This window comes from Synchytrium microbalum (genome assembly GCF_006535985.1).
Source record: "Synchytrium microbalum strain JEL517 chromosome Unknown SmJEL517_scf0055, whole genome shotgun sequence".
Lineage (NCBI taxonomy): Eukaryota > Fungi > Chytridiomycota > Chytridiomycetes > Synchytriales > Synchytriaceae > Synchytrium > Synchytrium microbalum.
The window spans coordinates 96,754-122,789 of NW_022158404.1; the positions used below are offsets into that span (position 1 = coordinate 96,754).

A 26,036-nucleotide genomic window follows, 5' to 3' on the forward strand; every position below is an offset into this window, starting at 1 on the left:
CCAGAATTCGTTGGACTAGACACGGAGCTGCTACTCAAGAGGCGTCATGCACTAATACAGGCATGTTATCTTGCAAGAGCTAGTGCTTTTCGACTCTTAAAGTCTGCCTCTTCTCAGTTTTCCTTCTTTTCATTGTTGCAAAGCTGACCAACACCTTTCTACATTCGAATAGTGTCTGATGGTGGTGCGTGCCAATTGAGTTGATCGCATCCAGCAGTGATAAGACTGGATTCTCTTCAGGTACATCACTGACTGCCGTGATGGTGAGCACCACATTTCTTGCCACCATCAATGGCTTTTCGACACACCGACTTCTGACTGCCACTACTTTTTCCCTGCTTATTTATTTCACTGGATTCAGTACGTCTCGGACCACTGGCTCTCTTTACTCTCTCCCCCCATGTCACCTAGCCGAAAAATCAAGGAATTGCCTGAAAAAGAGAACTTTGTGTCTCTCCACTTAGTAATACCTTGTAGCGTAGGTACCGCGGTGGCTCCAAGTACCTGCTCATTAGGATTGGAATGTAGCGGTAGAAGGACTTGCTTTGAGACCCCGCCAACTATTTGTATCGATGAACTCTTTGGTAGTTTGTGGTTTTAAATTTGGCAGTTCACCTTTTGGAGGATCTACGTGATCAAGACCCACTCTTCACGACATTGATTCGTGGCTTTGCGGTGGGGCCACTGTTGAGTGATTACGTGCGCTCTCGACAACGGTGGCAGAATAGCAAAGGATATGCTCACTGGTGACACCATCAAAGGCTTGGCATGGAGCGACGCGCATCATTGTATATACGATGTGAACTCGCCCGTCGGAAACAGGAGCCCAAGACCCTCTTCTCTCTGTCTACTTCCTCACAAGATGGCAACTATTGTTTTTGAACGAGTTTTGGACTACTAACATCATCGTAGGCAATTTGGCCATAGACGGTCCCAAGCCCGGTTGCGAAAACACAGAGGGCCTACTTTCTTTCTATTTAGGTACTTCATAAAGGCCAGGAATCCGTTGTTATATGTCGACTATAGTTGGATTTAGAGGCAATTATGTGGACAAAGACGTAGTTTTTGTTGTAAGAATCAAAATATAAACATGTTCCATGATTCAATGTCATCCAATACATCCAAGATGCGATCCTCGAAGCAAGGAAGCATCGGACAACTTGTTCAGGTCTTGGGCTCAAGCATCACCTTGAATCAAACTGTCGGAGAGAGATAGATCTATTCGACGATGCGTTGTTTGAGCCATACGTCGTATCTTGCCCTTCGAGTCGTGTTTCTCTATGCTCTGCCAACCCTTTCACATCCGGCAATTCAAACTTGGTTGACAACTCCATGGAAGGCACCTCCACTTCTACCTCAAATAGCGTATGATTTTTCATTTTAAATTGCAAAATCAGCGCTTATTTTATATGCAGGTAAATCCATGATCTGTCAAAATCAAATCGCTAACATCAACTTTTGTCAAACTTGCTAGTGAATTCATTTCACGCGACAATACAAGTGCCTTGTTCCCGTTCTTAACCTTATTGAGTGAATCTAGCATATACGAACTGACCACTCCCAAGGAAGTGTATCACGGGGCTCTAAAACTATTGGCAGACGACAAAAGCTCAAACTTGTTGTCTGGTCCTGCTGCCTTAGATCTATTAAAGTTATCATTATCACTACACGAATTTGCACCTGCTATAGAAGCCCATTTTCAATATTATGAAAGCACCGTGGTGCAACAGGCTTCAACAAAGTGGAAGTCTGATTGTCGAAATTGGGTGGATTGGTATGGAACTCAATATTGTGATGTGGAGAGCTTCTCAGCCGTCGCTATGAAGAAGGTGAATAGGTAAGAAACGTGAATCAAAGCGTTAGATCTCGGCAGCATCACATAACTGTCCCAACTCTCGTTTTAGCGACCCTCGTAAATTATTGCCAATTGATCATGTTTATACCGCTGCTGGCAACCACGGGAAACGTCTTCCTACTGCCATTCTATATGCAGACTTGACTACCGGCGAATATCTACCGTTGCACATCGCTCTGACTACTAAGGCAGACAACGGTTTGATATTTTATGTATTGAGGTACAGGCCTCCACCTGTACCACAGAACGACACTTTATACGTGTCTGGATATGGCGTGGAGCTGGCCATTAAAAGTACAGAGTATCTCGTTACAGATGATCGCAACATTGATACATGTAAGCACAATCGTGATTTCAGTCGCTGCCATTTTATTTGACATCATTTCGGAACCTAGCCCAAGATCAAACCGTGCTTTCTCCTGGTGCTCGGAGTGGTGATGGGCCAGTTGACACAGAGGACATACTGTCAAGTGCTCAACCTACTATACAAGTTCTGAAAGCTGATGAGATTGCTGGTGACCACACAATTCAGGATACAATCTTTCCTGTTTTTTGTCGCCAACCCCTTTTTCGAAATAGATTTGTCTTTGAAGGCTAGCCAATATGTCATGACATCATCTAATCCATTCGACGCTCTACAACGAGTATCCCAGGATTTCCCAAGATATGCTCATCTGATTGCTGCAACGACACTGCAGCCACTATACCGCTCTAGCGTAACCTCTCGGTTTCAAGAAGAGGAAAGCACGACGCTCAATCCAGATGCACGTGTGAAGCATGGCATATCCGTGAATGGCTTGGAACTAGATCTGGAGACGATTAATGCCTTTCAGTAAGACCGCGAAGCTAAATAAAGGATTTCACCGGAAGTAAATGTCACCAGTTTAACCTTGCATTGTTAACAGATTACTGAGAACCCTCAAGTCAGAGCATCGATTGGTCTCGTCATTGGTATCCTTGGGCTTCACGCCTGAAACCGCCATAGATTTGCTCTCCACCATTGGACAGTCTGACCCTGGAGCTGATGCAACATCTCTTGGGCAAATGTTTGATGTTCGTAGTGATGCAGTCTTTTGGTGGAATGATTTGGCTAAAGATAAGAGATACTTGGGACGTTTTCAAGATTCTGTGCAAGAGGTACTGATGGGAGTAACCTGACAGTAATTTTTTCGCTTCGCTCAGGGTTCTGACACTTGCTGCACATAGTTGTTGAGGCCTAGTTTTCCCGGTCAGATGAAATACATTAGGAAGAACTTTGTGTCGACTATATATGCCGTGAATCTCGCAATACCAGAGCAGCTGAGAATGGTCTTGGAGAGTTTGGCTTATATTGATCGAGATATACCTATTCGAATGGGTATCGTGCCGGTGATAGATACTACAGATGAAACGAGTAGGTCCTGGGTGTTTTTGACGCGATGAAGATTCCACTCGATAAGTTGACTTGTTTTCGTTTACAGACATCCTCGTTACCGAGCTTGTCTTGTATGCACTACATCATGAAACTCGAAAAGAAGCCAAAGCTTTGTTACAAGCGGTATGTCTTCAATTTGCACCGAAGATGTGACCTTTGATGCATAGTCTCACACTCTCCAATCTCGGTAGCTCCTGCCTGAACTGCAGAAGAAGCTGCCTCCTTCAGAACTAGCGACTGCCATCACAGCAGTATGGTCTCGGCTGTCACCAAGTATTGCTTTGGCAACAGTCAAGCAAACGGTTGACGGCGAGGTTGAATCCGTCAAAAAGTTTATGAGCCGTCTTGGAATCAATGCCAAATTGGGTGCCATATTTGTTAATGGTGTTTACTTGGATGCAGATGAGGTACACTAATTACCCTATGATATGAAAGCCATGATGCAGCACGCTTTTTCGCCCATCTTTTTTTCACCCCAACCACTTTCAGGCATATCAACAAAAAATGGTTCAAACATACTTTTCTCATATCGATTTCCTGATTCGAAAAGTAAGATCTTGATGTGCTACAGTCGTCTGGGTAGACGTTGATCGTTGATTCGTTACTTTTGGACGTAATTGCAAACTCAGGTTATGGAGGAGGAGATCACAGACGAAACAGATCCATTCGAGCTCTTTATGGATTTACCTAGTGTCAACTCGCGTAGAAATGAGTACATATTCATTTCAGATACATTCCCTCTTAAAATGGTGGATGTAGCTCAGGCTGATGATTATGGGGTAATCGACAATCTGAAATATCTGTCGTCGTCTTGTAAGTGACAAGTTGCTATTCTGTTGCACGCATGCTCTCACTGCTTCTTGCAAACTCTTTTTTGATTGTAGATTCTAAGGAATCAGGTCTGGCTCCCATGTCTATTTGGCTTGTTGCTGATTTCACGACTAATAGTGGAGCACAGCTTGCTCTGAATGCCATCAAGTCCTTGGTATGATGTTTGTGAAAAAATCTTCCGAGATGCAGCTGATTTTTGTTGTGCAGAAATCCGCTGATAGAATACGTATTGCATTCCTCCATAATGGAGCATCCAGCGATGTAATACCTGCTCTGCATAATGTATTGGCTCTGGCAGGGGATGCTTTGACCATCGATAATATCGAGTCTTACATTATGGCTTATTTGGAAGAGAAGAAACCATCACTGCCGGAATCAGCCAAGGTTTTAGATACCCAAGCGCAGAACAGGATGAAATCTTTCATTTTGGATGGACTCTCTATAGCTCCTGAATCAGTTATGATTGTTATCAATGGTCGAGTAAGTATAACAGTTCACTCGACGTGTATACTTATAAACCGACTCAATTTTTTGCTCTGTATCAGGTTGTTGGACCACTGACAGAAGCATCGTTGTTGAATGAAGATGATTTCCATTTACTTGTGAATCTAGAACGCAAGGAACGTGCTGCTGGCCTATGGGAAAAGATTCAAGCGGTGCCTTCATCTAGTACCTGGTCGGATTCAACGTGAGTTGGTTGTCGATTCCCATGGCTTTCTTCGCTTACCCATTTTCATATTAGTATAGCAACCGTTATGCTAAAAGTGCAGTCTGTAGTAGCTGGATCTGTTACAGACATTTCAGCTGGTAGCATGTACACAAATCAAAAGAGTCGTGTTCCTGAATGGCTTCTTTCTATCAAGCAGGACACTACTCCGCATTTGTAAGTTTGAGGAGATTGATGTCAACCGGTCAGATGCATTTACAGACCGTTAATTTCAATCGTGATAGGACCTTTTTGAACTCACCTGCTTCTGATGCAGCCTATCTGAGAGTCCTGGTAGTCATTGATCCTGCAAGTCATGCTGCTCAAAAGATTTCGGCGATTTTGAATGTACGTTCCTTGTCTTCCAAAGACTTGACAATCGAAATTCGATCACTCTGATCGCCATGTCTACTCCTTCTTTTAGGTGTTGAAACAGCTAGACAAGACACATGTTGAAGTCCGTCTCGCTCCAGTTGCAAAGCTGTCTCAAGCACCTGTCAAGCGATTCTATAGATACTTGATTGACGCTGAGCCAGCATTTGATGACAAAGGGTATGACAAATGTATTTTCTTTTGCACGAGATACATGGACTTTGGAAGACATGTTTGTTGTGAGTAGGTACCTTGAACATTCACATATTCGGTTTGACAATATGCCAATGGACCCTCTATTGACTTTGGGTTATGATGGTAGGCAAACGTCGGGAACCCCGACAGTTTTTCACCACGACTCATGTTTCTTTTTTTATAGTTCCTAATGCGTGGGTGGTCTCTGCTATATCCTGCAAGCATGATTTGGACAACATCAAACTCTCTAAGTTAGATGCAGCTTCAAGCGTGAAGGGTGTTGAAGCTATTTTCGAGCTGAAGCATATACTTGTTGAAGGTGAGGTCTCACTATGTCATTCCGTCATGGCCTTTTTTATCTCTCATACCTCTTCAAACCATTAGGCCATGCTCGAGACTTGAGCAACAATCAACCGCCACGTGGACTCCAATTCATTCTTGGAACTCCAAGTCAACCAGACATGGAGGACACCATAACCATGTCGAATTTGGGATATTTGCAATTAAAGGCATTCCCAGGAGTCCTAGATTTACGAATACGTCCAGGTCGATCAAGAGACTTGTTTGAAATGGTGTCGGCTGCTGACTCATACTCTTCAAGACGGAATCTCGCTACTGATTCTTTATTGGGTACAGAAGGATCCAAAATTGCAGTCAGTAGTTTCGAAGGTGTTACTCTCTTCCCTGTGGTAAGAGTTGAGCTCTTGTTCTGTGATGATAGCACTTTCATTTCGTTTGATATCCTTTTTTGCGCAGGTGACGAGAAAAGCAGGCATGGAATATGAAGATGTATTGCAACCTGATGAACCTGAGAAGGAGGACAATTCGATGTGGAAGAGTATTAAAGGATCGTAAGTGTTGTATTTGCTGCTTCAAAGCCATGTGAATCTCAAGTAACTTGTTCTTTTGGTTGACCAATATAGGTGGGCTGGTAGGGAGAAGAAACGAAATGGAACTGCCATCAACATTTTCTCTGTTGCATCTGGACATCTATACGAGCGCTTTATGGGAATCATGATGGTTAGCGTCATTAGGAATACGCATTCTCCGGTCAAGTTTTGGTTGATTGCAGACTTTTTGTCTCCATCATTCAAGGTAGCAACCAACATTCTTTAAACACATTCGCAATATTTGCTTTTCCGACAAACCTCCGAATAGGATTTCGTGCCTCTATTGGCTGAACAATATCACTTTGATTATGAGTTCGTTACATGTAAGGACCACAGTCCTTAGTATTTAGCCGTCCTTTTCGCTTACAAGATTCCTTTCAGACAAATGGCCTCATTGGTTGCGAGCACAGACTGAAAAGCAACGGACGATATGGGGATACAAGATTCTCTTTTTGGATGTCTTGTTCCCTCTCAGTTTAGAGAAGGTCATTTTCGTGGATGCTGATCAAGTAGTCCGTACTGATTTGAAGGAGCTTATGGAGTTGGATTTGAAAGGCCGTGTATATGCTTATACCCCATTCTGTGCTTCTCGTACTGAGATGGACGGATTCCGATTCTGGAAGCAAGGGTATTGGGCTAGTCATTTAAATGGCAAGCCGTATCACATTAGGTTTGTTGTGCTTTGTTGAATTGTATAGAAGGCTGCAACATGAGTTCACCAACACATTTCATGTTAGTGCCCTATACGTCATTGATCTTGTGAGGTTTAGACAGCAGGCCACTGGTGATCGATTAAGACAGTCGTATCAGATGCTCAGTGCTGATCCTAATTCGCTTGCTAATCTGGACCAGGACTTGCCTAATAACATGCAGCATCAGATACCTATATTTTCGCTGCCTCAAGAGTGGTAATGACCTGCGGCCGGTCTCAGTTGTTCTGGCCTTGGCGTCAACTAAATTTATTGTTTTAATCAGGTTATGGTGTGAGACGTGGTGCTCCGATGAAGAACTCAAGACTGCCAAGACAATAGATTTGGTGCGTCATAAGTCGTACAAGAACAAATGAATTCAATAAGGATCGCTAATGCTCTTGTCTTCACTCTGTTTAGTGCAATAATCCATTGACCAAGGAGCCGAAACTCGACCGAGCTCGCCGAATCCTTCCTGAGTGGGAAGGAATAGATAATGAAGTTCGAGAATTTGCTGAAAAGGTGAAAAGGTCAAATACGTCCAGCGAAAGAAAACCTGCTGTTAAAGGAGGGACTGTTGAAGCAACCCTTCCTGACAAGGACGAATTGTGAAAAGTAGAAGGTGAAGCATGTATATCTAGAATATTTTAAATTCATTACTCCATGACGCCGCATCTTTACAAGGTTGCTTTATTTTCTTTCGGTGCTCATTTGCTGGTCAGAACTTGAGAAGCACTGTTGTCTTCTTGATGGATGGTGTTTGTGGTTGTACTCCGTGTTTGACTACTCCAACAAGGAGACCTTTCAATCTTTTACTGGCAGTTTCATCTAATTAATTTATTATTGACAGCATCTACCTCCAAATGTTTGTTTCTTCCCACACGCCTTCAGCTCTGTTTAACATGGAGAGTTTCCCACGTATAAACAGAGCAATAGAGTCTGTTAACCGACATGAAGCGCGTCCACTGTAACGTTTAGCAGCATCGGACGCGGTAGGCTGTAAGAGGTTCAGACCTTGGTAAATTTCCAAAACTCAACGGCCATTCAAATAAACAAAAGTAGAGAGCAAGGAGATCCGAGAACAAGGCGGTGACGCAGTCTGGAAGCTTGACGGAATATAGACGATATAGCAGCTCATTGCCTGACGCAATGATCCCAACAGTCAGCTTTGAAGATTCGATGATGAGCGGTGGTCAAATCGTCTCTCATCGCAGACATGTGAGAAAAGACAAGTCTTTCTTTCTATTTATTTTTATTGGTAAACAATAATCAAAACAAACTTACTCTTTTATTCAAACCTAGTCCCGAAATGACAACTACTCCATTCACATTAAAATGGGAAATGGGGATGTCTTTATCTACACGAATGTCTCCCCACAACGACTCAAGCCCTACTTGGCTCCTGCGAATCCCTCACCGCTACAAGTAGAAGCCATACTCGAAGCCTCGAGGGCTGTATCTCCCACTCCTCCTACTTCTCCAGTCGTGTCGGATTCTTCAGCTACTACTGATAGTCTAGCCTTGAGCACAAGCACAGACATTGCTATTGCTGCTGAAGAGCCAAAACAAGTCCTTCATCGTCCTGGTGATGATTCTTTTGAGACTCTGATGAGAAAAGGTGGCAAGATTGTTGAATCGAGGGTATGGTCGATGACTTGGCGATGTTGGTCTTTGGCAATCACTTTTAACAAACATCTTTGGGATCATTTAGAGATATACTACCTCCAATGTCTGGGTCATGTTTGCGGCTGATGGAGCTATTCAACACTTTTGGAATATCTCTCAGGTGATCATGGGCAGAGACGCCCAAACCATCTTTTTTTGGCAACCACCACTACCACCATCGTCACTGACACGATGAACCCATTCAAATAGGATCGATTGGATGTTCTTCAAGATGCTATGGCTATTGACCCTGCTTTTGTTCCCTTGAGGAAGATGGGTCTTGACAAGCTACGAGAAAGCTATTCTTTGGAAGAATGTACCTTCAAAGGAGCCAAAATCATCAAGGTCGAATCACAGGAACTCTATTCGGTAATGATGAATGTCCCTTATCAATCTGGATCAAAAAGATGTAGACATTTGTCTTGACTGCTTTCCCCCCATTAGGTATACGTCCAACGAATTGATGGACATATCGAAGCCTTCAACAGAGTATCAGCCAAACAGTACGCTGCAGCCATGATGGCAAATGTACCACAAGTACAGAATCCACCCAGCATACTTGGTCAACAACACTCTTGGTTTGGTCATGAAGCTCAGGCTCGTAAAGTCTCCCATCTCTTTGATCACGAACCACGTGGATCACCAAATATACGCACCAGTGCGTCTACTACAGCACTTCAACAATCCGCAACGTCTGCCGATAATCCATTTCTAGCGTCGTCGGACGCCGGAATCAGCAATAACCGTGCACGATCTGCAAGTGTACCCGCTGTATATGACTTTGGTATCGACAAGGACAATACTGTAAATAGGTTGACTTGTGATGCAACAAGTGCTAGCAAAGAAGCCACCTTGTTACGAGATGCTGCCATGCTTGCTGCCCAAACACAACAACAAGCAGCAGCAACGACAACAACAACCAGACCTCGCCAGTCTTCACTACCATCACAATTTACTCCAAAACGTATACAACCACCACCAAAGGACTTTAGCTTCTTCTCGTCACCTCCTCATCAAATCTTGAATTTGGAGGAACCCTGTCCTGGTGAACCAAACAGACGACGTAGTAACGAGAATCGTACTCCCAATAACCCTTTATATTCAAATTTACTAATGGACCAAGGAGGTCGCTATGAAACGACTCGCAACTCTCCATCACCAGATTCGACTTCATCTGTCATGGACGGCAACTTGGTCAACCGACGAACTGATGCTTCGCTTGCTGCTGCTGGTGGTAGCATCACCATCGACAACCCCAATAGTACCAGTCCAAAAAATACTCGTGGCAGTCCTGGCAAATCAAACAGCAGTTGGAGTAGTGTAGTAGGAGGTTTGAAACAAATGTCTGTGCCACCATCATCACCAGCACCTTCACCTGCGCATTCTGTAGCTCACAATGCTGCAGAAGAGCAAGGTTATCGTGGTGGTGCTGCAGCATAAAAGGAAAGCAGTTTTTGGTGAATGTTGGTGGTAAAGCTGATGAGGGTGATAGGTAGCAAAGAGTTGAGTGATAGAAATGTTGAAAAAAGGTAGTTTTCAATTTCTATAGATGCAAAGAAAAGTAGTGTAACAAAATAGTTTTCGCAAAAAGAGTACTGATTGTTCACATTCTTCAAATGTTGACGATTTCCAACAGTTTGCTCATCGTAGAAACAATTACAGGGGTCCATAGCATCAATACGCAGAACTTAACCAAGATAATGCTTCCCTAGTACGGTTGATAGGCAGCAAAACGTATGTTAATTGCGAACGGCGTGTCGTGGCAGAAGCTTCAAAGAATGCCTACCAGCCGGTGTCGCAATAGGTAATAAGATATCAAACAGTACGAATTTCTTGTCGGAAATGGTCAACTTTGCGCTTCTCTGTATGGTTTGATGGTTCAAAGTTATATCGTTGTATTGTGTAGTCGAACGGTGCAGTTCGAGAAAAGTGGACTATCGAGACTTCAGTTTCTGTAATACGCAGTTTACGCGTAATGAATCGATATACACTTTTGTTTCTTCCTTTTCTGTAAGATCCAGTTGCGTCGACACGTCTATTTGCTTTGTATTTCTTGAAAACTTGCGAACAAGGAATGACGACAGAACCAGGAATAAAGGAAGCAGACGAGCTGCCGACTACTGCTTCAACTAGTAAACTCAATGATGGTGCCAGCTCAGAGGAGGAAGAAGAAGGACCAGTCGAAGTACCAGACACGATAGTAACGACAAAAGCTCCAGCCAAGAAACGTAAACCAAGGAGTAGGAAGAAGAAGTCGTCCACTCTCGAATCTGCTTCTATAGATGCCAATCAACCTATTACATTAACTGGTACACCATCACAAACACCACAATCATCACCATCATCTACGGCATCACAAACACCATCAGAACCATTCAATCCTGTGGTAATACCAGCTGGATGGGGTGATCCATCACATAAAGAACCAACACCAACTCCAATAGCTATAGCTGAATGGGATGAAGCCATTCACAAACTAATATACGGTCAACACGTAAACCCGTTTGCTCAAGATGGATGGTCGAGAGCTGTACCCTCATTGCGCAAATCTGGTAGTAATAGCAGTGGTGGTGCCGCTAAATTGTCGAGATGGGATGAGCCTGTAGTTGGTGTACAATTCTTTACACCCAAACAAGCTAGTGATACTGCCAAGAAACATGCATCGGCTGCTGCTGATTCTGGTAGTGTGAATAATAAGACGCCTGCTGGAGATGATGAGGAAGAGGATGTGGTGCCAGGTACAGAGGATTTCGTTGGATTACCTTTGAAGGTGCCTATTGGGAAACATCCAGATGAGGTTGATGTGCTGGCTAATAGCTTAAAGCTCGTCGACGATGAAGATGATTCAAAGCTTCAAAGGCATTGAATGTTGAATTGTAAGAAATGTGAATAGTATAGATCGTGCGTATAAATAAAGGCCTCCATAATGAAAAGATACAAGCCACCTTCACGTATATTAACTATATTTCGAATATTACGTTCAGCGTTATGAGTTCTTGAATCATGTGAATTGCAAGCGCGTGTTAAAATCTGCGCAGTGAAGACTCCAAACATCTTTCTCGCTGAGTTGGATAAGCTTCGTTCCAATGATTACCAGCATAGATCCAGTCCAAGATCTCATTCAGAACTGTAGAAAGGATCCATTACCACCTGATCTGCCTCAGCTACTATCTGTAAGTCACTGAAATAATTGTTCACCAGACTTTAATGTTTGCCTTTCGTGCTTTTCATTAGGCATTCTTGACGAATTGCAAATCAAAACATGTGAATTATATAGTCCCATTAAATGCGATCCTGGATACATTCGAGTCTTTAATGGTTGATGCCACTTCAATCGATGTCATCAACAACGTCTTGGAGCTCTGGTTGTTTTTTGGTATGAGCGAGTAGAGTTGATACGGTCGAATGACGGGAACTGTGGAGAAATGGACTCATATCCTGCTATACTACCAGCTAGATATCGTGAAACTGCTAAAAGGATGCTGGAACGGTCTCATCCTGTACTCTGGTCGCTGAATCGCACGAATCTACCACCGCGATCAGCACAACTTGCCATTGAATTCATTGATATCATGTCTACTTGGATGGCAAGGATGGATCCAGTATTCGATTTGGGTGATCTAATACCAGTCCTTCTGAAACACTTGTCTGCAATGTAATATCTTTGCAGGCATCTTTTTGTCATTTGCTTGGGAGTCCAGAGACTGATACTCTTTCCTTCATCAAAACAGATCAACTGGTGAAAACCCAACGCAATTAGCTATACTCGCCAGTCTCTTCAAGTCAAAGAAGATTGCTCAAAGTATCAAGAGCAAGACAAACACATCCTTCTTCAGGTCTTTAATTAAGCAGCTCTCTGAGTCTGTAAGATGGGCGTTGCAGACAACCTGGAATATCCTTTTTTGTCTTGCTGACATCCCTCTCTTTCTGTAGAATGGATCCATAGCGATAAACTCGCTTCGACTACTCGTCTTCCTCGCAGACGAATCCCTTCTAACCCAATTCCTAACGAAATCGAATTTCAACGAGACAATACAACTAGTCTTTAATGTGCTAATGACTACACGAGACATATCACTCGTGTTGGTGACTGCATGCATTGATTTACTCGAGCAATTGATTCGAGTGGTTAATCATGACTTGTCTTTTGTAACGGGGATCGACGAGAGGATTAAGAGTTGGATGGATATTGTTGCGCAAGATGGTGATGCGCTAGGACAGGTATGTTGTCTTCGCGGCGTAGGAATGTTCTGCAGGAGAGATCTAACAAACCGCTCTCTTCGTATGTCAGATGATTCGATTTGCAGTGATACTACTCAAATCGAATATTTTGAGTGGAATTGTGCGAGAGAGTGCATTAGAACATGGACTGGTCTTCACATGTGCTGAAATCATACATACAGCGTTACAAGATGGAGAGACTGTTGATCTTGTATATGCCAATGGATTGGTGTCAGCTATGTATCATGTGGTATGTCTCGTATCGGTTGTTGTATTGCATCACCACAAAAAATAATACCATGTCCCGCATAGGCATCGGATACACCACAATCTACGGAAACTCTAAATCTACTGATACCAACAGCCACATCGTCATCACACGATATCGAGAAACACATCAAGGCTCTCACAAACTTTGAAGTCCAACTCTCCCAAATCCGTGCATCCTCCCAAAACGAAATAGATGTAGCCCAAGCCCTAGCCTCACAAAAGATATCGGCTTACGAAGCTAAATTGAAGATATTAGAGAGTCAGATGAGTGGATTGGAACAGACTGTGAAATTAAAGACGAGACAATTGAGATTGAATGAGGGTACAATTATTGGGTTGGAGGATAGTCTGAGAGGGAGAGTTCATAGTGAGGAAGGTCTGAGGAGGGAGTACGAAGCCAAGTAAGTATCGTTGTTGACAAAGAATTAAGCAAATGGACTCCATTAGTGTCGCTGTACGAACGAATGGTATTCTGTTCTTCTCACACCTCTCCTGTTTCTTGAGGATTATGGCATTACGAGATGATCTAAAAACAACAGAGGGCAAACACACTCAACGAGAAAAAGAATTGGTTGCTGAATGTGCATCACTGAGGAGGCAACGTGATGATCAAGGTCTTGAGATACAGAGTCTTTTGGACAAACTGTCGCCACTAATGACATCGTTCAATTCGTTGAGGATTGGGAAGCCGACTTCATGAGGTTTTGAATCTGTGTTTGTAATGTGGACCTTGGGATATAATACAAGATAATTTAAGCGGTGAATGTGAACTGCTTTTGGGTCGATCTGTGCATCAGTTATTAACGAATCCTCATAATGTCTCTGTGTTAATTGTATCATTACCGACTACTACTGCAGGGACGTGATATGGTGTAACTTGGTTGATTTGAATGATTAAACTTTTCTGTCTTCAATCCGTGGAAGAATTCTGACAACTTTTTGCCCTGACTGATCAAACACAAGGGAACTGGTCAAACGCCAATGCTTTTGGCCTTGCTTTTAGCCTTTAGCTTATTGAAAAGATAATACACTGGTCCATCACAAGGCAATTTGAAACGGAGAGGGTTAATGACAGGTCGTGGTGACATTATTTTGTTTCTCTGTTCCCTCACAGGTGATATTCGCTATTCTCGCGACCAAACTTCGTCTAAACGTGAACCAATTCGACGAAGATTAAGGGTTGGACTGACAATATATGGTCCAACGGCGACGTAAGCTATCTCGAAGCGTTAGTTGTGTTCGAGCTACTCGCTTGTTGGCATGCAAAGTATAATAATTATTTCTTTCTCTCTGCTCTCTGACAAAGAATGAAAATGAAAGCAGTTCAAAATAGCCAACTCCAAGCAAACTCTAACCACCACTTCAACCCATCCATTTCCAAAACCATATATTCTGGAACCATTAACCCTTCTATATATACAAACCAAAAAACCCTTCAGGCTAGCAAGTGATTTGCGTTCTCAAGCAACAGCCTTCCTCACACCCCCACCCTTCCTCTTGGGCAGCTTGGGCGGCTTGATAACAGCACCAAGCTTGGTCGTAATACGAGGCTGTATATTACTCAAATGCACAGATGGTGCATTCCATTCACCACCAATAGGCATCCGTAGGGTATGCTCGTACTGCTGTGCATTGTCAAAGTTGTAGGGGAGTTGCGGGAGCATGAATTTCGCTGCCTATGTTTGCAACAGGAGAGTGTTGGATTTGGGGTCAAAAAACGGAAGTTACCAACTGCATGAAACTGATTTCAACCACGGCGGACATACCTTCTTGACTCGTCTCTCATTAATAATAACATGTTGCAATTTAGCGTCCTTGCGCTTGTTGATTTCAACTCCTTCGTGTGGTTTGGGTTTGGCGATGACTTTCTTTGTCGGAGGTGCGAGGCCTGTGCCCCCCCATGAGCCCTATTACGAGAACACGGAATGTGTCTTAGACTTCAAGTATAAAAAGGGTATATGTCAGGAAGTGCTATACTCACCCATCCAGGAAGAGTCAAATCAACTTCTTTAGGAGCATCTTCATCTTGCGCTAGTCTCTTTTCTTCTTCGAATTCCTATATGAAGAAGCAAAGAGTCAGTTGGATGACACGGGCGTGTTGAATGCCTTGCAAACACCGTACCTCAACAACATGATCATCAGCAAAAGCCATCTGCATAATATCCTTTCTAGTCAATTCATTCACATCTGAAACGTGAATCATTGAGTCTTCCAATTCAACTGCATCATCTTCTTGCAAATCGGCAGCTTCATCTTTTTTCAGCTTCTTTTGTTTGTTCTCCAATCCATCAACAACAGGCTCATCCTTCCTCTTCCTATCACCGCCAGCCATACTAAGTTGCATAGCATTCACACCAGTCATATCAATCCTCACTTCATTGTCGTCTTCCTTGGCTCCACCTTTACTCTTAATGTCTTTACGAGCAACAGATAATTTAGTCAATGCCTTATCGGTTTTAGATTGTGGCGTATGTGATATTTTAAGTGATTTCTGGAGTGGTACTGTTGACGATGATGCGAGCCATGGATTTTGTTGTGGTTGTTTTTCTGTGAATGTAGGCTGGTGTTGGATTTTGTGCGATACGACAGATGGGAGTTTGTCTATTGTTATGAGATCGTCAAGGTCTGGTTGTTTGGCTTGAGGAGGAGATGCAGAGCGGGATTTAGTTGGTGGTGGTGGTATGGACTGTACAGGAGCATCATCTGGCATGAATGTAGGGGAACGTCAGTTTTTGGTCAGTTAGAAAGTCTTTGATAGTGATAAAAAGAAATCCAGTCTACGCAATCACAATGAGGGTTCACCTGTGAAAGCTTCAACTTGAAAGATAGGTTTCAAAGCAGGAACTTGTTCGACATTTGAGTTTAGCCTTTGTGGCATGGGAATGGATATGGATCCTGATACTCGTGATGAAAATCCAGATGACATTGATGCCTTTGTGCAACAAAAAAGTGAGTTGGGACGCGAAAAAAAAAACCTCGACACCAAATATCCTAATGTACCTTGAGTGCCAAGCCACCTCGTCCTAGCTTCATCCCAGGTTTGCCATGTCCATCCTCATCATCACTATCACTGCTATCCTCCTCAATCCTCTCATCAAGTCTTTTCTTCCCACGACCTGGCAAATCAGCCCCATATATGACTCTCCCACTACTACTCTTCTTACTCTCCTCATCCTTCTTCTCTCTACTACTCTTCCTCTTTAATAGCAACTCATCAACATCCCGCCCCTCAACTTCAGCCCTCCTAACTTCCTCCTCGAGCTCCATCTCTTCAACAGCATCTTGTACATCCCTTACAGCCTCTTCCTGCTGTTTCGCAAACGCCTTTTGCATAAATTTCATTCCATAGACACCTTTTTTTGGTGCTTCGTTATTGATTTCTTGGGAGAGGTGGTTGAGGGATGTGATTGCTGATTTGCGGAGGGATGTATCGTGGGATTCATCGTCGAGTATCTTGTTGGCTTCGATATCGTCTTCGTCGTCGGAAGAGGATTCGTCGGAATCGAGACCAGACATTTTACGCTTTAGAGCGTCGTGTTGTTGCAGCTGGTCCATTAGTGCTTGACGAGTCTATATTTGATGTTGTGTTGGATTGTTAAGAGAGAACAAAAAAACGCCACGTTATTGACTCGTATATGGAATGTCTATGTTACCTCTGGATCAGCATCTCTCCTTCCAATCATACTCTTGGCCCATTTACCCGAGTTCTTGTGTCTCAGCGACATCCTCTCCTGTATCCTAGCTAATTCCTGCTCTGCGACCTTTTGACGAGCCAGTTCAGGATCTAGTTTCATTAAATCTTGTACTGATAATGATTCTTGGGCAGCAGCACTACGCGCGAGAGACTCCTTTTTACGTATTTTACGATATGTCTTTGATTTGATTTTAGCAATTTTTTTTTGTTTTTGTTCGTGAAAGAAGAGGAGGGAGCGCATTTTTGAGAGTTCTTCTCTGCGTTTTATGACCTATGTGGTGAAGATGGAAATGCAGTGTGAGCAAATCAGTTGAGCTTTTTCGGTCGAGACCGAAAAAGTGGGATTTGTGATAACGAAAAACAAGCCCGCAAGTAATTGGTATTACGAATTCAGTTTACTCAACTACTCATACCTCATCCATAGAAACCTTCTGCATAGCCAACTCTTCAAACTCTCCCATCTTCCTCTCAGTCATATCCGAGGCCTCTAATATCCCAAACACTTCCTTCTCAAACTCATTTCCGGGCTCGAATTTAGCAGACAACGCATTACTAGTCAGCACCGCCGACGAGCTTTCATTCAGCGGGAACGATAATGTATCAGCTAGCTGGTTTGCAAGCACAGTCGAAGACCATTTCGATACTTCCTTCTTGGCTGCACCATAAGCAGCCTGTCTAGTCTGTTTATCCTGCAATCGTTTCGGGAGCGGGGCAGCAAATGGCTGAGAGTATTTAGAGTCTGATTCGAATGATGATATACTTTTTTTTAGGGCAGAGAATTCTGTGGTGTCTTTTAAGGGGGCTAGGAGGTCTGCTAATTCGATTCCATTACTATTGCTATTAGAATTATTTCTATCGGATGACTTCTTGTTACGAAGATTGAATTCGGATTCAGGGAATGTTTCAGTGATTACGGCTGTCCGATGACGACGTTTACGTGTTGACGTGGCATCTTGGTCGACGAGTTGACATTTGGCGGGAGTTAAAGAAGATACCAAGTCCATCATGTTGATATTGGCGTCTTCGTCAGCACTGGCTTCTTCCTCTTCGTCGTCGTCACTCATAGCACTTATATCTTCATCGTCGTCTTCTATATCACTAGCATCATCATCTTCAGGTAGTAACAGTTCTTGTATGGGATTACTGGTGGTAGAATTCCTTTTATTTATAGTAGGCTTGTCATTGAGTAGCTCAGACAAGTCCATCATGTCACTACCATCACTATACTCTTCTTCGTCGTCTTGGTCGTCTTCCGGCTCATCAGCATCTGAATCTTCATTCAGATCTAATGGCTTATAGCCTGCGGATGATGTTTTACCATTAGCATAAGTAGTGCGGGTAGTGGTAGCAGTCTTCTTCGTCTTGTCACTACTGGTCTTTGCCGTAAAGAATTCACCATATTTAACCTCATCGTCCTCATCAAACGCATCCGATTCATCAATCTCTTCATCGTCCTCGTCAGCAATGACGGCGTCATCGTCTAACTCGTATGTCTCTACATCATCGAGTCTACCGTTTGATGCCGATCCAATTATCTTGGTCTCGTCCTTTGCATTGTCGTCGGCCTCGTATATGTCGTCCTTTCTGGTAGTAGATGGGGTGTAGTGTGCCTTCTTTTGCTTTGTTGGTTTTCGTCCAAGCATCTGGCTGCCATTTGTCAATGTCAAAAGTGAAGGAGGAAGTGATAGCTTTGGTTTTCCATTGGTCTGTCGATGTTTAAAAGCAACAGGCTTCTTGGTGCTGCTTGTATTAATCGGTTTGTCGCGTCGCATTTTGTTGCTTTGAGCGTACGCTATAAGTCTTTGATCAAGTTTGAAGAAAAAAAAAAAGTGTGTTTGGATTTTGCAAAACAAAAAAAGATTGGAAGGGGAGGATTATGGTGAAGTGAAGGAGAGAGAGCGAGACACCACAGCGCTGAACATATAGGAATTAATATAAAATATCGAATTCAGAGATTTTTGGCACGCAATCGATCGACTACCTTGTACAGGATCCTCGGTGCATGTTTCTCTTGCTCAATCCTTGACAAATGCGAACGGCCTCAATCGCACAGTGAATCGCCATGTATTTGACACGTAACAACACGTCAGGATCTACCTTTTCACTACGGCCTAGCCGTTTCATGTGCTTGGGTTTGGTCGTTTGCGGATGAAATCGTTTGCACTCAACACAGTAGTTTTGCTCGCCCTTTTAAGCTTTGTTCGAATAGAGCAGGCATCTTAGCCCGCATCTATACATCACTCCATTCCAGCTCATATTCCGCCTGCTGCGATTCGCTCTTTTCAACATGAAAGGAGCTACTTGTCTGGTTGTTGCAAATTGTCGACTTGCACGTCTAAGAACATCATCCCCATCCTCGAGTAGACTAATACTGGTAAGTTCATTCACTGAATATGAAGTGGCTCTTCTAGCTCCACTATTGTTGTATTGCTCGTGTTTTGATAAATCTCTTACAATCTCCAACTTACAATCTCCGCGAATTTCTGTAGCATCACCAACCACATGCATCAAGCACTCAAAGGGACTACTCAGCCTCGAAATCACCTTATCACGTATCAGCATTTACGGCCCAACTCCCCTCTTCGTCATCGAGATCGCATAATCAACCATCAAACACATCATACAGATCCAAACACACGTCTTCATATAGCCAAGCACCACATACTGTACAAATACGCTCATCAAGCACATCCCCGACATGGTCGCAGGCTATAGCGCACGCCGAAGGTCTAGTCCACCCTGCAGGCGGATCTGTCATCAACCCTCGTGAACTCTTAGGAAAGGACCTAGCAATCATAACCGACAATATAAGGAAACTGCTCGGATCCGGTCATCCCGTACTGAAAACAATATCGAACTACTACTTCAGCCAGCAGGGCAAGCAGTTTCGACCATTAATTGTACTACTCATGTCAATGGCGACCAGTATAGCTCCTAAGGTATTGACCGCTGGTAATAGTACAAGTAATAACACCAGCTTATATAGTACATCTAGCAGTATGACAGAAGACGAACTAATCAACACCCAGATATCACGAGGAGACGGCGTGACATTCTCACCACACACGACAACATCAACACCCGGAATCACTCCGTCACAACGCCGACTAGCTGAAATAACCGAAATGATACATACTGCTTCCCTCTTACACGACGATGTCATCGACGACGCAGACATTCGCCGAAACAGACCAACAGCAAACGCAGCATACGGTAACAAGATGGCCATCCTAGCCGGTGACTTCCTACTCGCCAGAGCATCAGTCGCACTCGCTCGACTACGAGATACTGAAGTCGTAGAACTATTAGCTACAGTCATATCGAATTTAGTGGAGGGAGAGTTTATGCAGTTGAGGAATTCACAGCTGGATAAGACGAATGGAGAGACATTGACCAAGTTTGATTATTATATGGAAAAGACGTATATGAAGACTGCTAGTCTGATTGCAAAGAGCTGTAGAGCTGCTGCCGTGTTGGGACGATGTGCTCCAGAGATACAGGATGCTAGTTATTCGTATGGGAAGAATCTGGGGTTGGCGTTTCAGGTACGATTGTGCTTTCGAACACTCTTGGCTGGCTTTGTTGTTCCTCTCTTTTGTGGTCGTGAACAGAAAAAATGGCGTTGTGGATTCGGAACGCATGTGATATGATGTCACATTTCGTTGCTATCAGTCTGAAGGGATGTTGTACTTGTGTCTCGCACACTCTAAAACAACAACAACACGTCAAATTCACGAAAACTGACTTATCTCGTCTCACACTCTCTACATAGTTGGTGGATGATTTATTAGATTTCACAGTATCAGCTCAAGGTCTGGGCAAACCTGCAAACGCTGACTTGAAACTAGGTCTAGCTACTGCGCCAGTCCTATACGCCGCTGATGAATTCCAAGAACTATGGCCATTGATTGAACGCAAGTTCGATCAAGCTGGTGATGCTGAATTGGTAAGATTTGTTATAAACAATGCGAGATCACAAGTTCTTTGTTTTTTGTGGTTTGTTGCAATGATAGTTATCGTGCTCGTCGGTGGACATATCAAACTCATACTCGCACATCATCTGCTCTAGGCATACAAACTTGTACATCAATCAACAGGAATAACGAAAACTAGAGAACTGGCTGCTTCATATTGTCAAGCTGCCGTAGATGCTATATCGACTCTCCCACAATCTACTGCTCAACTTTGCCTGGTACAACTGACTCAAGCTGTTTTGACTCGTAAACGATAATATATAAATAGATGGGTGATGGATGTGAAATAAACGAAGGCTTGTGGTAAAGAACTTTGTGTACATTCAACTTCCTGTTGGCGCATTAAATGTTTTGGATTGTTAAGATACGTAAACAATGTGAAGTCTATTTTTAAAAAGTCTCTGAAAGATGCAAACCCCCTGCAGTAATAGTCAGGAATTGAGTCGTTCACTCAGACGGTTGATGGCAACAACACCGTGTCAATAAGGTGCAAAACACCATTCTTGGTTTGGATGTTTGCCGCTGTGATTGTAGCAATACTATTACAGGGTAAATGACAAGTCAATCTAACGCAATTGTAGGTGAGTCAATAAAACGCCTATAAATCTTTGCACCATAATGCCACTCGAGATGACTCCCAAATATTTTGCTCTCAATATACCTATCATCACCAACAATCATAAACTGGCCATTTTTTCTCATTTGGACCTTCAAAGACTGTCCCAGCATAGTATTCAACATCTGTCCATCATGCAATTGTGTTGAGAATACCACATTGGGCACCACATGATATCCAAACACATTGGACAGCTGGGATGATGAGAGGTGAGAGATTGAGGAGTCGAAAGCGCTGTTTGTTGGTGCGAACTAACATCGATGAGAGTGCGTGTGAGTTATCACCGTTTGATGATAGCAAAAAATACGGAAAGTGACTGGATTTACACATATAATAGTGACGGATTCAAGAGCATCAACCACATATTCCATGTTGTTGTCTTCGAGTAAAGAGGACATCATACCCAACTCTTCGATTTTGGAAATTGTGGCCGATACATGGAGTGGTGGCTCTAAGACCTTGTCGACGACATGAATCATGCCTGCCGGAGATTGAAAGAAGAGTGGAGTGAGAAGACGCCACTTCAAATGAAACTGTATGCTCACTAAAACATGCAAATCAAAAAAAAGTGAAAAAGGCCATCCAGCTAGTCCTCACCATTCGAGCATGCAATAGTCTCAATTACTGATGCTCTGAAAAGTCCACCAGCTTGTAGCATAACGTTTCGGTTTCCATCGAAAGCGACAGGTTGTGCGTACGGAGCGTATCCACTGGATACGACTACCAGAGACGCTGTTTTTCCTGCGACTGGGTAGTAGACATAGTTTGGCAGGGTGTGGAATTGTCAGAGCTTGGAAAAGAAAGAGTGGTGGGAGAAAATGGGCTCCGGATCTGAATCGATTTCATCTGGCGATCAACGGCATTTTTTTGTGCCGTGCTGTCCAGCAAACGTTTGCCAAAGAAATGAAGACAAAGGCAAACTTGCATATCTCAGTGAAGTCATTAGAAGAGACATTCGTTCCAGGATGACTTGACATGTACTCGTCGAAGGCTGAGTTGGTTGGTAGGAATAATGTCCACGATCCAGTTGAGAGAGCGGGTTTGGATTGTGGCTGTGACATTATATAGCCTAATTGTTAAAGAATGATAAACAAATCAGTTACCAGATAAAGCGTTAACAAAAGACAAGAAAGAAACTGTGAAATGAGATGAATAATTCTTCGACGACGCTTGTGAAAGGTCGTTACCAACCGGTGTACCCATCCTGATGATGGAGAGACTGTCATAGGCATTTGTAGGTAGCAATTGTCCAGTAGGAGCACAGAGTGCTGAGCCGAGCAGAGATAAGAGACTCAAGAATGGTTTTGCGTACATTACTTGATGGTGGTGGGCGGAGACAAGGGTACGAGTTGCTTCAATTTAAAGAGCCTTGAGTTGATTTTGTAGTTGATTTTTCAATTTGGAATCCAACTTGGGTTTTGGATTAGAGGAAAGTTATCTCGGTTTATCGCGGGGGTGACCATAGTATGAGATAAGATGAAATGTCATCAATGTCTCCCACGTCCCGTTTCGTCCCGATTCGAGCGGCAGATGGAAACATAATGTTCTGATTTTGGTAGTTGGGATCATTTAGAGGTCTTCCTTCCGTCTTAAAATTTGGATGTGTTGAAAGTTAACATAAACCTACAGCAACCGAAAGGTTTGTTTCAGTAACCTCTACCTCGAATCGGATGCAATTTGCATGTGAGTGTCGCATTGCGAAGCAGTCACGGAGCGATCGCTTATCAAACTCGTGCTGAAATCGTGTTTCCGTCTTCTTTGCAACTTTGATTTGTGGTATTGTTTGAAGACAATACCCAGCATGACGCTGGAACCAAAACTAAACTTGGTATTCAGCCAAAATCTGAATCTTTTTCGATGCTATAACAAAGTCTCTAGCTGTCTTTAAATAATATTTTACACTTGATCACGGAATCAACAGATTATCGACAAGATGAATTACTCCATTCTTGGTCTGTATGTTGGCGGCAACCACAGTTGCAATCCTATGTAATCAAATCAAGTTGTAACATGTCAGCTACTCAAAGATATCGAAGCTTGGGAAACTTACGATCGATCTCCAATTAGAACAATCCAACCGTTGACAATAGACACCTTCAAAGATGGACCGAGTACAGTATTCAGCACCTGGCCCTCTTTAAACTGAGGTGAAAACGTTGCGTTGGGCACTACGTGGTAGCTCAACACAGAGGTCATCTGCGATGCTGTAAACCACAATCCAATTTGTTTCATGGACGCAAACGCACCATTGACTGGAGCAAACTAATGTGAAAAGGTCTATTCTCAGCACGCAAATCACAAGAAGACAGAGTGGATGTTGAACTTACAATAGTGGCAGATTGCAGCCCTTCAAACATTGCATCCAAATTGAGTTCACTTACGACAGTAGAAAACGTTTGAAGGCGCCTGAATGTTTCAATAGTAGTTGATGTCGGAGATGGTATAGACAACACTCGATCAATCACATGAATAATGCCTAAGCAAGAGACAAGTCTTTCAACAATTCACATCGAAACACTATCGTATCAGCCCACTTATCACACATATCATTTGACGTCGAGATGCTTTCAATTACCGTAGCAGTGAAACGGCCATTAACCTGAAGCATGACGTGGTAACCATCATATGCTATGGGTTGCATGTATGGTTTATATCCACTTGGTGCGACTACTAGCGCTGGAGTCTCCCCGCCTATAGGATTGTATACGTAGTTTGGAAGCGAGTGAACTCCGAGTTGCTAAATATTTCAAATGAAGAAGGTCAGAACAAACAGCTCGAGTTTTACTTGGACGGGATCGACAAGTTTACACATTTATGATGAAGCGACTAAACATTTCAACTTACACGTGTAAAGTTCTCAGAAGCCACCTTGATTGATGGATTACATGAAAGGTACTCTTGAAATGCTGAGTCCCTTGGCAAAAACAAAGTCCAGGTTCCCATCGTTAAAGCAGGTTGTGATTGAGGACGACTCAATATGTAATCTAGTTCACAGATGGGCTCAGTCATAGGTGTTTGTGCACGGAAATGAGTATCTCAAAAATGTCATACTTGTAACCATTGAGAGTTGATTACCACCAGGCGAGCCATTCCTCATCAGAGTCGTCAGACTATCATACTCGTTGGTACTGAGAGCACTCATTGGTGCTCTCAGACCATATGCTGCTGAAATTATCGGGAAGAAGCAGAAAAGTTTCATCATGTTGAAGGTTGAGACGTGTTGTTGGAATGTTGGATGAAAATTCAAACGGTTGTAATTCTGAGTGAGTTGAGAGAAAGCGTGCAATTCTCCAGTAAGAGAGAACCAGTTCTCCCTTTGTAAATCAATTCAATCAAATTACTTAAATAGCGGATGACTCAAAGTTTGAAGTAACCACTCTTTCGAGCTACATCTGCCTCCTCAAGTTTGCAGTTTTCAATACAGCGTCGTGTTGTGAGATTGAAACAGACTCTGGCGCAGCTCACGCTTCTAATTCTTCTCAGTCATAATCCTTTCCTTTGTCTGTTTGACCAAAGTAAAGTGACGTACGCGTTTCGATATTAAGAACAAGCTTCCAACAATGAAATATGCTGTCATCATGCGACGCAAGTGAAAAAGAACGTGTTTGAGAAGGTTAAATGCATAAATTTTGCACTTGTTATGTGTACAGGAAGCAATTATAGCTCTATCTCAGTCCGATCTAACGGAAAATTGTGTTGCGTCCATCGCACTACTGGTGGAGGTCGTGTTTCTCGCTCCACACTTTCTTCAATGACTCGAGAATCCAGTAGGTCCCGATGCCTTAGAATGAATATAGAATAAGCAAATTTAAAGGTACTTACTCTGGAGCGTAGACTGGGTGAAGCTGTACTTGAATTCTAAACTTGAAATCTCGAAACGCGAATATTTCCAACTCTATAGAGGCAGAAAGTAAGCATCAAGCCAATGAGTAGTAAAAATTGGATAACAGAACTTGTTCTTTAAAGGAGGTGAGCTTACCAAGTAAGAACTATGGCCAGATATTTTCATGGTGAACGACAGCTGCTGATTGCTAAACGCAGTGACCTCGGTATTGGTAGCCAAGTTTCAATAGCAAGTAAGCGTTGAAGTTTCACCGGCTGGGACGCTTCCTTCCCAGTCAATTCAATGTTCAAAGCTTTGTCAAAGCTTCGCAGATTGCGTTGTTGTGTTTTCAAGTGTTCGACATGGCATTGGACAGCGTTTTAAAGACCGTACAGCAAAATTCAAATTGAAGCTCTTTGAACGCGTTCTAAAGTCAGATCTACGCGCATCTACCTCAATTACCTCAAACTACCACCAGATCTGAAGCATGCACGTCTTCGTTCCCAAGCTCCTTCTTCCTCACTTGCAACAGACAACTGGGGGCGCAAGTAATCTCACTCGCATTCGTGACCGCTTAATGTTCAGACTAGCTTGCCCACTCCCCATTTCTCAACCTGCAGCTTAACTCGGCCCCGAGCTTTAACCTTTCCGAATTAAGGCCCTGATCAGCAATCATCTTATTCAAATATATAGCACATTAGGTCAAACTTTTGTTAGTATTTCGGCACCGTCTCTAGTAATGAGCAATGTATGCTCAAACTGTGCTGAGCGTCCACCTGCAAAACAAGCAGGTTAATACCGTGATATGTTCGAAAGCCAAC

General features: G+C 43.1%; 4 protein-coding genes across 4 annotated transcripts; 3 read left to right on the forward strand and 1 right to left on the reverse strand.

Annotated features, from left to right (window-relative positions):
- Positions 1 to 1,228: 1,228 nt before the first annotated feature.
- Positions 1,229 to 7,564, forward strand: SmJEL517_g05698 (uncharacterized protein; the record flags this gene model as incomplete). Its single annotated transcript, XM_031171624.1, has 27 exons — positions 1,229 to 1,365; positions 1,475 to 1,837; positions 1,905 to 2,191; positions 2,251 to 2,370; positions 2,435 to 2,687; positions 2,761 to 2,992; positions 3,062 to 3,248; positions 3,316 to 3,392; positions 3,461 to 3,676; positions 3,759 to 3,818; positions 3,899 to 4,082; positions 4,154 to 4,254; positions 4,308 to 4,580; positions 4,646 to 4,788; positions 4,843 to 4,983; positions 5,052 to 5,154; positions 5,231 to 5,358; positions 5,426 to 5,496; positions 5,558 to 5,692; positions 5,758 to 6,062; positions 6,130 to 6,224; positions 6,297 to 6,468; positions 6,532 to 6,586; positions 6,645 to 6,933; positions 7,001 to 7,171; positions 7,239 to 7,299; positions 7,373 to 7,564. The coding sequence occupies 27 exons, from the start codon at positions 1,229 to 1,231 to the stop codon at positions 7,562 to 7,564; spliced, it is 4,551 nt and encodes a 1,516-aa protein (XP_031022395.1).
- A 4,139-nt stretch (positions 7,565 to 11,703) lies between these two features.
- Positions 11,704 to 13,808, forward strand: SmJEL517_g05699 (uncharacterized protein; the record flags this gene model as incomplete). The annotated part of the gene is made up of 8 exons (XM_031171625.1): positions 11,704 to 11,790; positions 11,852 to 11,993; positions 12,071 to 12,272; positions 12,349 to 12,481; positions 12,551 to 12,838; positions 12,909 to 13,088; positions 13,151 to 13,509; positions 13,613 to 13,808. 8 exons carry the CDS (start codon positions 11,704 to 11,706, stop codon positions 13,806 to 13,808), a joined length of 1,587 nt encoding a protein of 528 aa, XP_031022394.1.
- Positions 13,809 to 14,568: 760 nt separating this feature from the next.
- Positions 14,569 to 18,445, reverse strand: SmJEL517_g05700 (uncharacterized protein; the record flags this gene model as incomplete). Its single annotated transcript, XM_031171626.1, has 8 exons — positions 14,569 to 14,784; positions 14,875 to 15,015; positions 15,090 to 15,164; positions 15,231 to 15,811; positions 15,911 to 16,040; positions 16,109 to 16,678; positions 16,762 to 17,073; positions 17,216 to 18,445. 8 exons carry the CDS (start codon positions 18,443 to 18,445, stop codon positions 14,569 to 14,571), a joined length of 3,255 nt encoding a protein of 1,084 aa, XP_031022408.1.
- A 644-nt stretch (positions 18,446 to 19,089) lies between these two features.
- SmJEL517_g05701 (uncharacterized protein) lies at positions 19,090 to 21,033 on the forward strand (the record flags this gene model as incomplete). The annotated part of the gene is made up of 4 exons (XM_031171627.1): positions 19,090 to 19,176; positions 19,292 to 20,347; positions 20,575 to 20,748; positions 20,872 to 21,033. The coding sequence occupies 4 exons, from the start codon at positions 19,090 to 19,092 to the stop codon at positions 21,031 to 21,033; spliced, it is 1,479 nt and encodes a 492-aa protein (XP_031022407.1).
- Positions 21,034 to 26,036: the final 5,003 nt, after the last annotated feature.